The following is a 12,313-nucleotide window of genomic DNA, read 5'->3' as shown; positions in this document are numbered from 1 at the left end:
GGAGAAGAGCAGAAGACGACGACGACCAGGACGACGTGTATCATCGCGAATGTTATAAAAGCGAGAGGGATAGCATGGCACGGGGGGAAAACACAAGCGGAGGTTCCGGCGGGTCAGGAACACCTTGTATGAAAGAGAGCAACGCCGGCTACTGCTCCGGTGATCCCGAGTTCCACGGCGTCGCACCGTGGACTTGCTGCCGTTCCTAAGCCCGTTACGGGGATTTAACGCATGACGGAACCACCTGGTACCGCCAGGGTCGCCTCCAGCGCTGTTACCACCCATTCGGGGGGTGCTCACAACGCCAACATCTTCAGCATCACCTCCACGGGCACTTGGACCGGGAGCTTGTACGACGCAGCCAACGACGCCGCCAGCGACGCCTGCCTTAATAAACTCTTTGTTTTTGTGCTAGGTTTGTTTGTTTTGTGTGCTAGTGTTTGTGTCACATAGGGTGTATTAAATGTGCGCCTGTGTGGGTACACTTGTCGCCTAGCCAATTTTGTGGGCTCGAGTGCTCTCCGGGATCCGTGACACTCAGCGGATCTGCAACATGGAACACTAGATCCCTTTTCCATGCAGGAACTTTATTGCGCAAGGAGAGAGGTGAGTAGGGGAATAGGCGGGCCTCAGTGTCCTTACGGCGACGTAATGGTGGAATCTGTCTTGGAGGCGAAGCTGCTCCGGCGGCTGACAGACTCCGGGAGCTCGACCTTATCCATGGAGGTGAGGATGTCGCTCAGGGTGACTTTGAGCACACCGCTGCCGCCAGAATCCACAGCCCGGTCGTACACGTGCTCGCACACTGCCCGCGCGTTGCGCAGTGCGTCCGCCGCCAGCATGGCCAGGAAGGTGCTCGTGAATCCCTCAGTGCGCTTGGCAAGCAGCCTGCAATGCGAGTGCCATTTGCGCAACTACAAACGCCTATCCGCAGTAAGAAGCTAGTTAACGGAATCCCCTGAAGGTAAGTGCGCCAAATGATTGGCTTGAATGCCAAAATTTACACTCACCCGAAGAATCCTCAATGTAAAGTTATCCGCGCAGCGGCACGACAACCGCGTCTAAGCTTCCTTTCAAAAGGGGAATACAGGTCAGTGAGAGGGCGGAGAACAGCACTTGGTAAGCAAAACTACTGGAGAGGAAATGACTTGCTACTCCGTGGTCTCTGGACTCATAACACGAATTAACTTTTACATGAGCAAAAAGCGAGTAAGCTGTCTACCAGCGCGCACTTCCTTTTATGGCAGAGTATGCTGCCCAAGCTCCGAGCAAGATTTCCGTCCCTAAAAATACGAAATACTTAGGGTCAGCAACGAAAACAAATCCCCAAATCAAAACATGGATACTTAAAGCAATTACATTATTTTATCTGCACATTCAATGTCCTCTATTACCTGACCTCAAAACCTCCAGTGCTGCGTTTAAAAGACACTTCCAATTGCTAACTGCAGCAGATTACTGTGCTTTGCAGTGGTAATATGCCTCATTCGCTAATATGTGTTTAGTGATCGAAATCTACTTCGGGACTTGTGCAGCGGCTCTGCCCCTACAAGAGAGTGCAGTATAGGACAGCGCACTCTAATTTTGCTGTAATTTAGTTCAATTCGTGTTTAGAGTGTGTCGGCTACCTGTGGTTCAATTATTAGCTCTACTCCGCTACTTTTCTCAGGAAAAGTGTCCGTATCTTCACTCTTCTATTCCTCCTTGTGCACGTGCTTCCGTTAGGGCTAGCTCCAAAATAAAGTGCAATTCAATTAAGTTATATTTACTTTGGAATATTGTTCCATACTGATTCATAAGCGGCATCGTCTTTCTGATTCGGACAAAAACTACTAATAAAATGAATTATCGGCCCCTTTTCGTTATTACAGACTAGTAGTCATCTCCAGGTGCGTGAAGTATGGTGCAGGGAATGTACCCAGAGATCATTAGCTTTTCACGTCTTTAAGGGCACTACGTGTGTACAGCCTAGCAGTGCCGACGTCGTAGCATGTAAAGCAATACTGTCGTTGTCACGTGCTCTAAGGACAGGATGTTGCGCGCGTCAACATTTCTGCAGGAGAATAAACGAAAGATGTTACTGCCTTGCAAACAACGTAATGCTTCTTCTATAAATGCAAGTACAGGCCTGAACCCTTAAACGCACTCCTACATGCAACTGGCTTATAAGAGCAAGTTTTTCATCACACATTTGGTCAGCTAACTCCTAACTGCACTAATAGCCAGAATTGCACGGTCAGTTACAAAAGAAGCCTTATAATCATGTCTTGCACGGATACCAGCTAGAATTCCTATGGAACGTCGTACAGCGAGACCTCGCGAGAGTGGTGCGCGTTGCACTCCGTAGGCGATAGCTTTTCGATACCGTTCAACCAGTGACCTCTTACAGCGCGAGCCTCTCCCTTCTGCAGCCTGCGTAAGTTCACAAGCACCTTTAGGCTGAAGGGAAGTTGAATAATCAACAGTTCACCACACGCGCGCCAGAGAGCGGCGCACCGGTAGTCGTCGTCGGTGAGCGCGGGGCTTCGCACTAGCTGCCTGAGGAGGCGCAGCCGGTCGGCCTCCTGCGGCAAGGGCGCGAACAAGATGAGCTCGAACTGGCCGCGCACGTCGTCGTCAAGAAGCCATGGGTTGTTGATCACGCCCATTACAAGTACAGCGGGGCCTGCGCCCTTGGCCGGCGGCAGCCGAGACACGCGCTCCAACCAGGCACACTTGAGCGCGCGAAGCCGCTCCTGCGCCCCAGGACAACCGGCTCTCATACGGCCCTCGCATGTGTTGCCACAGAAGGTCCCAGCGTTAAAGCGCGCAGGAGCTCCAAGAGAAATCAGAAAGTGTGATGCCGATAAACGTCTGCTCTTTGCTTTACCGCCATGTAAGTCAAACACTTTCATGGGTCAAAACGTGACGTCAAAAAACTTGCGATGACCAATCGGGTGATTGCTCCCAAATCTTATAACGAAAATAAATTTGCTGCACTATAAGTGCCTGAGCGTTTTCCTTTTTGGGGGCAGTAACGGCTGCATAGCCGCCTTAGTCCTCCATAAATTCAGCAAAAAAAAAATTCCGGTAAAGAAGGGCGTCACGCAGGGAGAAACCATCTTGCCCATACTATTCATCATAAGATTATAGGAGATATTAACAGGCTTTGACTGGGGACAGTAGGGAGAAGAGTTACTAGAGGACACATCAGTAATGTGCGATTCGCTGATGACATTACCTTGCTGAGTCATCCAGGTGATGAATTGAGAAGCGTTATCAATGACTAGCACTGGCAGAGCAGAACTGCTGATCACAAAAGTATTATCCAGGAAGCCAAAATATTCTTCGGAACTATACTAGAGGGAGAATTAGCAGCACGGCACTCAAGATCCTCATTAGAGCTCTGCTCCCTGAGGGACGACCAATACACAACATAATCTGGATACCGAGTCACGCAGGGATCAGGGGCAACGAAGGGGCAGACAACCTAGCTCGAGGAATGACCAGCCGAGCAGGAACGTCATTAACCACGGAGGGGCCCCAGATTAATTGCGGGGACAGCCATTCGGAATCATTAAACCTATATAAGGGGCTAAGATTCCAATACCCCCCACCACATAAAGCATTATCCAAGGAGGAAGCCACAGGATGGCGAAGACTGCAAACAGGCTCCTTCCCAAACTTATACATATTAAACAAGATGTTCCCCACATAGTATAGCGCCAACTGTCCGTGGTGCGGAGCAAAGCCAACACTATATCATGTCACATGGGAGTGCGGAAGAAATCAAGCATTCCACAAACACAAAACACCAAGTGCGGAGCAATGGGAGAGCCGGCTCACCAGCTGCGAGCTAGGGGTCCAAAGGGCGCTCATAGCACACGCAAGCGAGGTGGCCCGACTCAGTGGAGTCCTGGACTAGGGGCTCAACCACGGCCAAGGAGGACCCAAGCTTCAAGACGAAGACTTCGTCCTCTACCGCTACTACATCCTAAAGGAACCAATAAAGTTTTTCATTCATTCATTCAGCCGCCTCGGAAGAGAACAGCAGTTAACAATTGGTAGCGAGGCATTGGATCATCATCATCATCATCAGCCTGGCTACGCCCACTGGAGGGCAAAGGCCTCTCCCATGTCTCTCCAATTAACCCTGCCTTTTGACAGCTGCGCCCACCGTATGCCCGGAAACTTCTTAACCTCATCCGCCCACCTAACTATCTGTCGCCCCCTTCTAAGCTTGCCTTCTCTTGGAATCCACTCCGTTACTCTAAAGGACCAGCTGTTATCTTGCCGTCGCATTTGATGTCCAGTCCGAGCCCATTTCTTCCTGTTGATTTCGAATAGGGCGTCATTAACCCGCGTTTGTTTCCTTACCAAATCCGCCCACTCCCGGTGTCCTAGCTTTAAACATATAATTTCTCTTTCCATAGCTCGCTGCGTTGTCCTTGAGTGGAACCCTTATTGTTAGCCTCTTATGTTTCAGCCCCATAGGTGAGTACCGGTATGATAGAGCTGTTGTATACTTTTCTCTTCAAGGATATCGGCAAACTGATTCATGATCTGAGGAACCTGCCATATTTGCTCCACAAAATTTTCATTTTTCTAGTTATTTCATTTTCATGATCTGGATAAGCGGTCAGTATAACTGCTCTAAGGAGCCAAATTCCATTACCACTTCCAGCACCTCGCTGCCAATTGTGAACTGCTCTTCCTTTGCTAGGCTGTTGTACATCACTTTACATTTCTGCATCTTAATTTTTAGACTTACCGTTTTGCTCTGCCAGTATAACTCATTGATCATTACTTGGAGTTCACTTCCTGAGTCGGCAAGGCAATGCCATCAGCGAATCGCAGATTGTTTAGGTATTGTCCATTAACACTTATTCACAACTCCTCCCAATTCTGGCCTCAGAATGCCTCCTCTAAAAAGGCGGTGAATAGCATTGGCGAGGTCGTGTCTCCTTGCGTCACGCCCTTCGATATTGGAATTTGATTAATTTGATTGTGTGAAAATGACTTATTGTGGAATGTCCGTTACGAAAGGTTTCCAGATCATTTGGTTGATTAAAGTGAAAGGTTACCCTTACTCTATCAGAGATTTCCTTAGTAAATACCTTGTAGGCAACGGACCGTAAGCTGATCGGTCTGTGATTTTTCAAGTCTTTGGCGTCTCCTTTCTTGTGAATGAAGATTATGATTGCGTTCTTCCAAGCTTCCGGTGCGGTCGAGGTCGCAAGGCATAGCGTATACAGGGCGGTTAGTTTTTCTAGCACAATCTTTTCTCCGTCCTTCAACAGATCTACTCTTACCTGATCCTCAACAGCTGCTTTTCCCCTTGGCACTGCTCGTAAGGCCTTCTTTACTTCCTCTGTCGTTAGTGGCTGGATGATTCATTGCTGTGCGCCAGTGTCTCTCTCATTAACGTGATGATTGCACTGGCTAGTGCATAGATTTGTGCAAAACTCCTCGGCTACTTTAACTATCTTATCCATATTGCTGACACTGCCCTCTTCGTCTCTTAAAATTTACATATGGTTTTTACGTATGCCTATTTTTTTCTTCCCCAATTTTAGGCTACCTCTGTTCTTTAGAGCATGCTCGATTCTCTCGATTTTAAAACTTTGTTATGTCAAAATACTGGAAGATATATATATAGCAACTGCACAGCTACCACGGTCCTCCATAAAGTCAGCAATAAAATTTCAATAGGGAAGGGCGTCAGGCAAGGAGACGTGATCTCGCCAATGCCATTCACCACCTGTTTACAGGAGGTGTTCCGAGGCCTGAATTAGGAACAGTTGGGAATAACAGTAAATGGAGAATACCTATCTAATCTGCGATTCGCTGATGACATTGCTTTGCTGAGTCACTCAGGAGGTGAACTGCAAATCATGATCAATGAGTTAGATTTGCAGAACAGAACACTCGGTCTAAAAAGTAACGTGCAGAAACCAAAATAATGTTCAAAAGTCTTGGGGGAAACAGCAGTTCACAACTGGCAGCGAAAGGCTGGAAGTGCTAAAGGAACACCTCTACTCCGGGCAGGTAGTGACAGCTGATCCGAACCATGAGAGGGAATTGACCAGAAGGATAAGAATGGGGTGGAGCGCATATGGCAAGTCTTCTAAGATCATGAATAGCAGTGCACCAATATCCCTCAAGAGAAAAATGTACAGCAGCTGTATCTTACTAGTACTCACCTACGGGAATGAAACGTGCAGGCTAAAGAAAAGGGTTCAGCTTAAGTTAAGGACCACGCAGCGAGCCATGGAAAGAAAAATTATAGGTGTAACGTTAAGAGGCCGTTAAGCGGGCAGAGTGGGTGAGGGCACAAACGCGGGTTAATGACATCCTAGCCGAAATCAAGAGGAAGAAAGGGGCTTCGGCAGGGCATGTAATGCGACGGCAAGATAACCGCTGCTCTTTAAGGGTAACGCAGTGGATTCCAAGAGAAAGTAAGTGTAGTGGGGGTGTCAGATGGTTAGGTGGGCGGATGAGATTAAGAGGTTTTAAGGCAAAGCGTGGATGCAGCTGCAAAGGACAGGGTTATTTGTAGAGACATGGGAGAGGCCTCTGCCTTGCAGTGGGTGTAGTCAGGCGGAGGATGTTTATGATGTAGGCTACCTTGCGCTTATTTATTAACTTCGATAGCTCTGCTAGTTCTATTCCGTCAGTGCGGTTAGACGCACTCATGCTTTGGCCTTTCTTTATCAGATCTTCGTCTCCTAAGATAGCTTGCCGGTATCCTGTCGAACCGTCCTACCGCCTACTTGTACTGCGCACTACGTAATGATAGCTGTCAGATTATCGTTCATTGCATGGACATAAAGATCGTCTTCCTCAGTTAAAGCCGAATATGTGTTTTGCAACGATATCCTGAATTCCTCTCTTTTCCCTCTTACCGCTAACACGTTTGTGGACTTCCTCTTCACTAGCTTCTTCCGTTCGCTCTTCATGTCTCAGTTAATTCCAGACCTTACCATTCTGTAATTGCTACAACGCACCTTTCGGAGGACGCCCACATTTCGAACGGTTCCAGATTGAGCACATTGTATGAGGTCGATTTCAATTTTTGTCTCTCTTCTTTGTGGAAGGAGGTATTCATGATACGTAATTTATTTCTACCTGCGAACTCTACTAATAACTCTCCCCAGCTATGGCTGCAACCTATCCCATGCATAGTCGCCTACTGCCTTGTCGCCAGCCTGCTTCTTGCCCACCTTAGCATTGAACTCATTCATCAGTACAGCAAACTGCGATTTTACTTCGTTCATTGCCGATTCCAAGTCTTCATAGAAGCTTTCAACAGATCTACACCACCATCAGCTTGTACCTCCTAATATTACAGTATTCTACGTTGCCGTCTATATTCTGATCAATGAGGAATCTCCAACCTAGTTCTTATTTATCCGCTAATCCGCGGTAGCGCAGTTTATGCCCGTACTTCGTCTTTCTTTGCGTCCGTATGTTTTTTCCCGCTTTTTGTCTTACAGTACTGTATACGCCTCACCTGTCGTCCTAAGTTCACTAAGCCCAGTGACATCCCATTTAAGACCCGCTAGTTCCTCGAACAGCACTGCTAGGCTAAGGTTATACAGCTAAATGTCGCCAGGTTCTGATTCCAATGGCTGCCTGTCCGGAGGAAGAGGTTCTTGGCACCCTCCGCTGCGTCACGGCGTCTGACCACCGCCGTGGTCAGTTGCTCCGCAGCCGCTGGGAACTGAGGGCCGAGGGTTAATGAATTGGTTTGTTCATAGAAGGTTGTGGCCAAGTTGTACATCAGGATGGCCAAATCTTGTTATGCATTTCTACCGACGCGCTGAGTTTTTTTTTTCAAACACGGTGGAGAATTGCGGGATTCGAACACCGGTCCTCTTGCACGCGAGGGGGACTCTTTACCTCTACGCCATCGCCAGCTTAGTAGCGAGGCACTGGAAGTGGTAAGAAAATGCGTATACTTAGGCGCATTTGGCAGGTTCTCTCAGATTATAAATGGCAGTTTAGCGATATGTCTCAAAGAAAGAAGTATATAACAACTGCATCTTACCAGTAGAGACAGAAACATGTAGGATAACGAAAAGGGATCATACTTAAACTCAGGACCCCAAAGCAAGTTAGGGAAAAGAAAATTATTGGTTTTAGTTTGGTTTTTTGAGCTTTAACCTTCCAATTAATTTTAGTTCGGTTTTATGAAGTTTAACGTTCCAAAGCGACGCAGACTACGGGGACGCCGTAGTGGAGTACTCCGGATAGTATCGACCACATGGGGTTTTTAACGTGCATGCACAATGGGAAGTACACGGGTGTCTTACAATTCGCCCCCCTCGAAATGTGTCCGCCACGGTCGAGATGGAACCCTCGCTTTGGCAAGACGGAAATTTGGGCGAGTTGGTAAGTGTTCATTTTAGCTCTCAGCGCAACACTAACAGGACACAAGACGAAGGACTAGCACAAACTTGTGCTAGTCCTTCGTCTTGTGTCTCGTTCGTGTTGCGCTGAGAGCGAAAATGAACCCTAGCTTTGAAGTTCAGCAGCCGAGCTCCATGACTACTGAGCCAACGCAGTGGCCGGAAAATTATAGGTGTGACGTTAGAAGACACGAAGATAACAGAGTGGGTCAGGCCACAAGCGCGGTTTAATGGCACTATTAGTGGAAATCAGGAAGGAAAAATGGGTTTGGGCAGGGCATGTGATGCGAAGGCAAAATAACGGTTGCTGGTCAGTGGTAACGGACTCTGTACTAAGAGAAGGGAACCGTAGCACAGGGCAGTAAACGCTTAGGTGAGCAGATGAGAATAAGAAGTTTGAGGGACTGAGGTGGCCGCAGCTTGCACAGAAAAGTTTTAATTGGAGAGGGATGGGAAAGGCTTGCAGCAACATAGCATAGTGGGCGAGTTGGTATTGCATCTTAAGGAACGAAACAGCGCTACTAAAACGAAGGACCAGAAAAAGAGATACACGGACACCCGCTGACTTACAACCGACTGTTTTAATCGGAAAACCACATATAAATAATCTGTAATCACTGCGTCACATACTCACGTCATCATCACGAACTTACTAACCTAAAAAGAAAGGGAACACTAAAGAAAAGTTGAGCAAGATAAAGAAGGCCCAAATATGCCTAAGCGTATAAGGTCCTGCCCGTCACGCTCTTCTGAGCCATGTTTTTCCGGTGCGCGAATTCTAACAAAAAGCAAAGATATAAAAGCCAGAGAGTTAATTCAAGCTTTTCTTATTGCAAAGAAAGGAAGCATGTACATCAGCGACACGCCCATATCTTTGTATAAGGCTGAGAATTTTTTCACTCGTACGCTATTATATCAACTTTGAAGATGATAGCATTCCTTGCGTGTACGATGGTGTGTATTTCTCCGTGTTGCCTTCAAATAAATCAGTTGCGAGTGGCGCTCCATCCCGTCTTTCTGCCTTGAGAAGAAAGGAAAATCTAAATCTTAGGCACCTACAGGCTTCCAAGCTGTTCCAACAGCTACAGAAGGGTGTGGAGTTCGTTACGTCACTCAATTTGTGCAGTGCAGAGTTGGAGTGGTGTACAGGATTCCGTTCTCGTGTTGCCATTTCTACGTGGGGTAAACAGGCAGGTGCCTCAAGGAACGCCTGTCAGAACACGCTAATTGTTTGGGAGGCTCTTGTTCGTCAAAGGTAGTTAATAATAAAAATAATATTAATAATTGGTTTTGGGGGAAAGGAAATGGCGCAGTATCTGTCTCATATATCGTTGGACACCTGAACCGCGCCGTAAGGGAAGGGATAAAGGAGGGAGTGAAAGAAGAGAGGAACAAATAGGTCCGTAGTGGAGGGCTACGGAATAATTTCGACCACCTGGGGATCTTTAACGTGCACTGACATCGCACAGCACACGGGCGCCTTAGCATTTTTCCTCCATAAAAACGCAGCCGCCGCGGTCGGGTTCGAACCCGGGAACTCAGGATCAGTAGTCGAGCGCCCTAACCACTGAGCCACCGCGGCGGTTGCACATTGCAAATCTTGCCTGTGCACACCGTACTTTGACAACACTGTTGTGCTGTATCGTCATAAAGAGCAAATAGTACGGGAAGTAGTAGAGGCTATATCTTCGCAGTAGGTGACTCGTGTGTGAGCAGCACTTCGATGGCCTTGTCTAAGCGTGAGATATGGCTGTTGGAGCAACGTGGGAGCCGGTAAGTGCTTAAGATTCAGCAATTGTTAATTTCCTTTTTTTTGGGCTTGTAAGTGTGTAATGATGACGTTAGAATGTGATGCAGTGGTTAGAGATTATATGTGATTTTTCGATTAAAACAGTCAGTTGTAAGTCAGCGCGTGTCCGTGTATCTTTTTTTCCGGTCCTTCGTTTTAGTTTCGTCGTTTCGTTCCTTAAGAGAAAGTCTTTTGTCCTGCAGAGGGCGTAGTCAGGCTGATGCTGATGACGATTATGAATACTGCGGAAAGCTATAAAAAGGTGTTATAAAACGTTCTACTTTGACCACGCTGCCTTGTGAAGCCTGACCACGAGGAATGCAAGACCTACCTGGTCCCTCGGAGACTTTGGGAGGCCGCAGAGGGCGTCCAGGTCATCGAAGCAGAGCACGCAAGGAGCCCGGCGCAGGGCGTCGTCGAACAGCAAGTGCACCAGCACGACGTCGCCGCGCAGACGACACCTGCGCGCCAACAACCGCCAGTTTCGGAGCAATAACGTTGCGAGTGAAACACCACACATGCACCGTCTGAACCGTAGCGGCAAAAAACAGCAACAAAAACTCACTAGATGGTTGGAGTTGCGCAGTTGAAGATTTCCATACACTGGTGGCGGTGAATTTAATAATGATTGTTCATTATTTCTTTCCTTCTCTGATACAGTGCGGGAGACGTCACTACAATGCCACTCGTGACGTCACTCTGTTCGGTCTACTCCGCGTGGCACATTGCCTTGACGCGTTGCAATGACGTCACTGCATTCTCCAATTAGCGGCGCTGTGTGAAACTCCTACGCCACACATCCGCGAAATGCTCCCGCGGGAACCGCATAAGAGCTGCAGCTGTGAAAGGTGAAGTATACGCGCTCTTGTCGCAGTCACCTATGGACGTCACTGGTTCTTTAGTGCACACTCCATTTTACTGGTTCTTGAAATAGGCAGGAAGCAAGAGATGCAAGGCGACGACTTACAGAGGTAAGCAGCCGGCTCTCTACTGCGTGAGGATTGTGCTCACTGTGTTCATTTTTCCAACGTGTTTTGTGAGACGGTGCAGGCGCGCGGTCCACGCATAAGCTTTCTCTATGCTAAAAAGGCAGAGACAATTGTTGATATACTTTTTTTTGCCGTCTACCCTTCTTTCATTGGCGATGCTCCATCTTTCCAGCATCAGCGGTTCGTCTGCTGAGATTATATGGTGCATCGCGGGGGTGTCTGTGATTTCCGTTGTAGTTCGGAACAGATTTGAAGTTCAGAGCAGCGCAAGACGCGGCCGCAGCGTAGGCGATTGTAAAAGCAATCAGAAGATTACCAACTAAGGATGAATGATTCTGGCATGGTCACTGGAAGTGAAGCGAAATTTCTAAAAAAATTTCTAATCCAAATGTTCTAAACTGGATTAAAAACTTTCTGTCAAATCGAACTCAGTACATTTCTGCTAACGACTGCTCATCTTCTCACCTTTCCAAAACATCGGGCGTACCCAGGGGATCGGTACTGGGACATCTTCTCTTCCTTATCTACATTAACGACCTACCTAAATGCATTTCCCATCCAGCTACCAGGTTTTTCGGAGATTACAGCGCTATTTATCGCAAAATAAGCAGACCTTACAAGCATATCTAATGGGTGCGATAAATGGTTCATGCGACTAAATGCTAACAAATGTAAGACAACACATGTATCGCGTCGCACTAACACCTCTGACAACACGCGCGCCTACTTTCTTCGTGACACTTCCCTTCAATCCGTCAGCTTATACAGATACCTAGTTGTTCATATTTCACGTAATCTATCATGGCGTATGCACGTTTAACACGTCACTAATAACGCTAACCGGGTTCTCGGGTACTTAAGTCGAAATTTCTTTCCTGCGCCTCTGCCGAAAAAACCAACACTCTACAAAACATTAGTGCGGCCAAAGCTAGAATATGTATGCGCAGTATGGGATACCAGCCAAATCACACTAATAAACACACTTGAATCCATTCGAAATCGCGCAGCACGTTTCATCTTATCTAACTATTCCCGTCACGCCAGCCTGACTTCCATGAAAAGCACCCTTGACCTGCCGGACCTTTCTTCGCGCCGTAAATGTTTTCGACTTTGTATTTTCCATAGAATGTATCATCACAGCCCTG

The 12,313-nt window shown here is 47.5% G+C and overlaps 1 protein-coding gene across 1 annotated transcript; it reads right to left on the bottom strand.

Moving 5' to 3' along the window:
- Window positions 1-619: 619 nt before the first annotated feature.
- On the bottom strand, window positions 620-11,678 carry LOC144105171 (vacuolar protein sorting-associated protein 4A-like). The gene is made up of 4 exons (XM_077638328.1): window positions 11,656-11,678; window positions 10,511-10,640; window positions 2,497-2,735; window positions 620-888 (listed from the first exon to the last, which is right to left on the bottom strand). Exons 1-4 carry the CDS (start codon window positions 11,676-11,678, stop codon window positions 639-641), a joined length of 642 nt encoding a protein of 213 aa, XP_077494454.1. The 3' UTR covers window positions 620-638.
- Between the last annotated feature and the right edge of the window lie 635 nt (window positions 11,679-12,313).

Source organism: Amblyomma americanum, chromosome 9 (assembly GCF_052857255.1).
Source record: "Amblyomma americanum isolate KBUSLIRL-KWMA chromosome 9, ASM5285725v1, whole genome shotgun sequence".
In the NCBI taxonomy this organism is placed as follows: Eukaryota; Metazoa; Arthropoda; class Arachnida; order Ixodida; family Ixodidae; genus Amblyomma; species Amblyomma americanum.
Note: the sequence above shows the minus strand (reverse complement) of the source record. Positions and strands in the feature narration are given on the sequence as shown.

Bases quoted from the DNA above. Each gene is read 5' to 3' on its own strand.
- LOC144105171 (XM_077638328.1), bottom strand. From the start codon at position 11,678: ATGTCCCAGTACCGATCCCCTGG. The intron at 10,641-11,655 runs GTACGCCCGATG...GTTGGCGCGCAG, and splicing joins TCCCAGTACCGATCCCCTGG to GTGTCGTCTGCGCGGCGACG. The intron at 889-2,496 runs GTGCGCCGCTCT...CTCGCATTGCAG, and splicing joins CTCACCGACGACGACTACCG to GCTGCTTGCCAAGCGCACTG.